At 63.7% G+C, this 4217-nt stretch overlaps 1 protein-coding gene across 1 annotated transcript in view; it reads left to right on the top strand.

Moving 5' to 3' along the window:
* The window catches only part of TMEM63A (transmembrane protein 63A), a 26789-nt gene that overhangs the window by 15350 nt on the left and 7222 nt on the right, over window positions 1–4217 (top strand). The window contains exons 11-14 of the mRNA XM_012730866.1: window positions 378–501; window positions 582–715; window positions 1865–2002; window positions 3119–3272. Coding sequence (XP_012586320.1) covers window positions 378–501; window positions 582–715; window positions 1865–2002; window positions 3119–3272 — 550 coding nt within the window. The remainder of the gene's footprint in view (window positions 1–377; window positions 502–581; window positions 716–1864; window positions 2003–3118; window positions 3273–4217) is intronic.

Here is a 4217-nt window from a genome sequence, read left to right as displayed (position 1 = left end):
CCACGTGCGAGGTGGTGGAGGTTCAGTTGTGCTACAATGTGGCCAAGCTGATTTACCTGTGCAAGGAGAGGTGAGGGCAGCCGCATTGCATGGCGGGGCTCTGCCACCCCCACAGGGAGCCGCCCACCGCGCCACTGCCTCGGGCCCAGCTGGCACGGGGGCGGGGCTCTGGGGCCCAGCTGGCACGCGGGGCGGGGCTCTGGGGCCCAGCTGGCACGGGGGCGGGGCTCTGGGGCCCAGCTGGCACGCAAGGTGGGGGCTCTGCTCTTTTCCTGTTCAAGAGCTAGACTTCCGGTTCTGGGGTGACAGCCAGTCGGCTGGGGTGTGGGGCCCAGGCCTGTGAGTCTGAGTGTCGTCCCCCACTCTCCCCACTGCAGAAACAAGACCGAGAAGAGCCTGAGCTACTACACCAACCTGCAGAGGAAGACGGGCCAGCGGACGCTCATCAACCCCAAGCCCTGCGGCCACTTCTGCTGCTGTGAAGTGCAGGGGTGTGAGTGGGTGAGCGCGCCCCCATGGAAGGGCAGGCCCGGGCCCCGCGCCCGCACAGGTCGCGCCGTCACCCGGCTGTGTCCCTGCAGGAGGACGCCATCTCCTACTACTCGCGCTTGAAGGACAGGCTGCTGGAGAGGATGACGGAGGAGGAGGCCAGGGTCCAGTGCCAGCCCCTGGGGATGGCCTTTGTCACCTTCCAGGAGAAGGCCATGGCCACCTTGTGAGTGGGCGGTGCCCCCGACAGGGCGGTGCTCGGGGTCCTCTGGGCGCCCCTCTGGTACGGGGCTGCTCAGCGTGCTCTGGGTGCCGTCTGGCACATGGGGGCTGCACCCACACTCAGTCTCACGGTGCCTCAGCTGCTGTTTCGTGATCCTTGAGTATGGGTCACACACTGAGCCCTTGCTGGGCCCATGTGGCCAGGCCCACTGCCCTGGGGACCCCACTGACCCTGTGTCTTCTGCTTACAAGCTTCCATCTCCCACAGTCACAGGGGACTTCCTGGCGGGGAGACGGGCCTGAGGGTGGAGGGTGGAGGGTGGGGTCTCCGTAGCACGCTTCTGTGCGGGCCTCTAGCTCATAGCATGCTCCTATGCTTGGGATCTTGGGGTGTCCTCAAGGTGCAGCTGGAGGGGGACGCAGAAAGGAGGTGGCCACGCCAGCGGCCCCTCCTCAGCCTGGGGCGCTGTGGACCATGGGGACAGTCTCCTGGATGCGCCCCACAGACCTTGACTGGCCTGGAGGAGCCAGTGGACTGAGGAGGGGGTCTGGGGCAGGAGCGGGACACGGTTGCTTCTTTCAGGAGGGGAAGAGGGGGGCTGTGGGGACGGGCCGCCTTAAGTGGGGAACCGGGCGGGGAGTCCAGAGGCAGGATGGAGCAGCGGCGGCGTGGCCTGAGGCTACTGGGGGGACGTGGGAGCAGGGACGGGGCAGGCCGAGGCCTGCGCGGATGTGCCGGAGCTCTGGCTGGCTGGCTGCATGTCCCTGAGGCGGGTGTGGGGCAGGGCAGGACGCCCATGAGCAAGGGCTGGTCAGCAGCGCGAAGCCTGCTCGGAGCCCGCGTGGCCGCTTCCATAGAGCAGATGAAATTAGTCAGGAAGCCAGGCCTTGGGCTACCTGCCTCCTCCTATTCAGTTTGACTGACGTGCATGCATGTGGCCTGGCGGTCTGGCCATGGTGGCCTGGCTGCCGTGGCCCGCCTGGTGGTCTGGCTGTGGTGGCTGGCTGTGGTGGTCTGGTTGTAGTGATCTGGCCCCGTGGTGGTGGTCTGTACCCAGTGGTCTGAGCAGGCGGTCCGGCCCTGTGGTGTCCCCGTGATCTGGCCGCGGTGGCCTGGCCTGTGGCCTGGGCGCTGACCCGTCCTGCCCCACAGCATCCTGAAAGACTTCAACGCCTGCAAGTGCCAGGGCCTCCGGTGCAAAGGCGAGCCCCAGCCGTCCTCCCACAGCACAGAGCTCTGCACCTCCCAGTGGACGGTGGCCTTTGCCACCTACCCCGAGGACATCTGCTGGTGAGTCCCCAGGACGAGGGGGTGGGCGAGGGCCCGGGTGCCGGGAGGGGCTGCCCCCCAGCACAGGTGTGCCCTAGTGGCGCCCTGGGGGTGCGTGGGGGCGGGTGCACCCCGTTCTCCGTGCTCACACCCAGCCTTCACTGCAGAGCTACTTCCTGGCCCTGGTGGTGTCCGGTAAGGTGTCAGCGAGCTGTGTGTGTGGATTTGTGTTTCCTTGTAGTCACAGCCAAAAAGTAGACAGTGGAAGTGAACTTACATCTCTTCCTGTATGTCCAAAGTATGATTTCAAAATGACATTTTTTGTAATCAAGTTGTTTTAAGTCTCCTTTTCACACCGGCGGGCTTTGGAAGCCGGCGTGTAGTTGACACTCGCACCTTGGTCTGACCAACCACAGTGCCGTGCTCGGGAGCCCTGTGGGGCCAGTGGCCGCTGCTACCGGACACTGGAGCCTCTGGCAGGTGCCAGCTGGAGACAGGCCGGCGAGCTAACAGGCCTCCCCGCCCACCCCCACCCCTCACCAGGCCTCAAGCAGGGGGTGCTGGGGGCAGGGAGGGGCCTGCAGAGACTGGCATCCCTGGCTGGCCAGTTCTTGCCCGGAGCAAGCGTGGAGAGCTGGTTTCCGCCGGGCAGCCTCTGGGAGCTGTGCCCTTGGCTTCTTAGACCTTTCCGAACTTGGCAGTGGTTTGCAGGTCTGCTCCTGGCGAGAGCGAGAGGCCAGGGCGGCTCCGTTTGGCCTGTGTCTTTGCTCCTTGCTCCCTCCAGCCCGCACGCCCAGCAGCCCCCAGCCCCCCGGAAGAGCAGTGAGCAGCCTCGTGGACGTGTCTGTGGAACGCCGGGCAGCGCTTGTCTGACCCGCTCACCTGCCCTGGCTCCCGCGTGGGGGGTGCCGGCCCCTCACTCGGCGGCTGCGCGGTAGCAGTGAGTTGTCTGTTTTCCCTCGGAGCTCGCAGAGACCCAGAACTTGACCTTGCTGCTGCTGAAGGCTGGTGCTGAAGGCCCGTACCCCTGGGTCCGTGTGAGCCTCGGCTGGCCGGGCCGCTGGGCCTCCGAGCCAGGTGCCGCCGGAGTCCAGGCCCCCAGCCCGGGGGCTGAGCCGCCCCTCCGTGTCCCCGCAGGAAGAACCTCTCCGTCCAGGGCCTCCGCTGGTGGCTGCAGTGGCTGGGCGTCAACTTCACGCTCTTCGTGGGGCTCTTCTTCCTGACCACGCCCTCCATCATCCTGTCCACCATGGACAAGTTCAATGTCACCAAACCCATCCATGCGCTGAATGTGAGTCTCCGCCCGGCGAGGCCTGTTTCGAGAGGGCAGGGGCCGAGGACGGGGAGAGGAGCGCGGGGCCTCGGGCCGTGGGGCCTCGGGCCGTGGGGCCATGCTGCCTGGCGGGTGTGTCTGTGCGCAGTGACATCATGCAGGGGCCTTGGCCTCATGCGGGAGCAGAGGGGAGCGCGAAATAGCCACGAGCCAAAACGAGTCCAAGCAAAGAAGCAGTTACCGTTAACTTACATGGAATTTTGGGGGGACTTCCCAGATCCAGGCTGTACCACATAGCCTACGAAAGCTGAAATGACCCGCACAGCGCAAGCAGAAATGAGATGCGCCGGGGGCTGCCCGCTGCGGCGCATGTGGGTCTGCGGCCGCTGCAAGTCGAAGGCGGTGTTGGCTTTGTGCATAAACGTGAAACTGCTCCAGATTCTCCTGGTTGGGAAAAACAGCTCGCAGTGTGTAGTCTCTTACAAGCGAAGTGGTGTAACACAAACTGAAAAGTGGGTGCTGTACAGAGACGCGCACGGAAGTGTGCTCATAGACACAGGTTGCTTTTGGAGTCAGTGTCAGTATCAGCAGGAGTCATTTGGGGTGAAGGAGGTATTTGCAGCCCGAAGAATGTTCACTGCCCTTTAAGGGATTGCAGACTTTGGGGCTTATAATAAAGGCAGGAGCGGAGACGTCTCGGCCTTCGACCCCCGGGCACCAGTGATGGCTTTCTGTAGGGAACCGAGGTGAACTAGCTGGCCAGTAACGCAGGTAGACTGGTGTGTGTGAAATTGCTTTCTTCGCTCTAAAGCTGGTACCGTTTACTCCTGAACAACTCGAAGGTAACAGATGCCCCCACTTCATCCCCACCTTTTTGAAAACCTGGGTGCTCTTTTGATGCCCCCAGAACTTAGCTGTAGTCATATTCATATCTCCATATCCTTGGGAGACTGGCTTCAGAGC

This window comes from Condylura cristata, unplaced genomic scaffold (assembly GCF_000260355.1).
Source record: "Condylura cristata isolate star-nosed mole 26May11 unplaced genomic scaffold, ConCri1.0 scaffold00029, whole genome shotgun sequence".
Classification (NCBI taxonomy): Eukaryota; Metazoa; Chordata; class Mammalia; order Eulipotyphla; family Talpidae; genus Condylura; species Condylura cristata.
The sequence above is the reverse complement of the archived record's forward strand: the minus strand, read 5'-3'. Positions and strand labels throughout refer to the sequence as shown.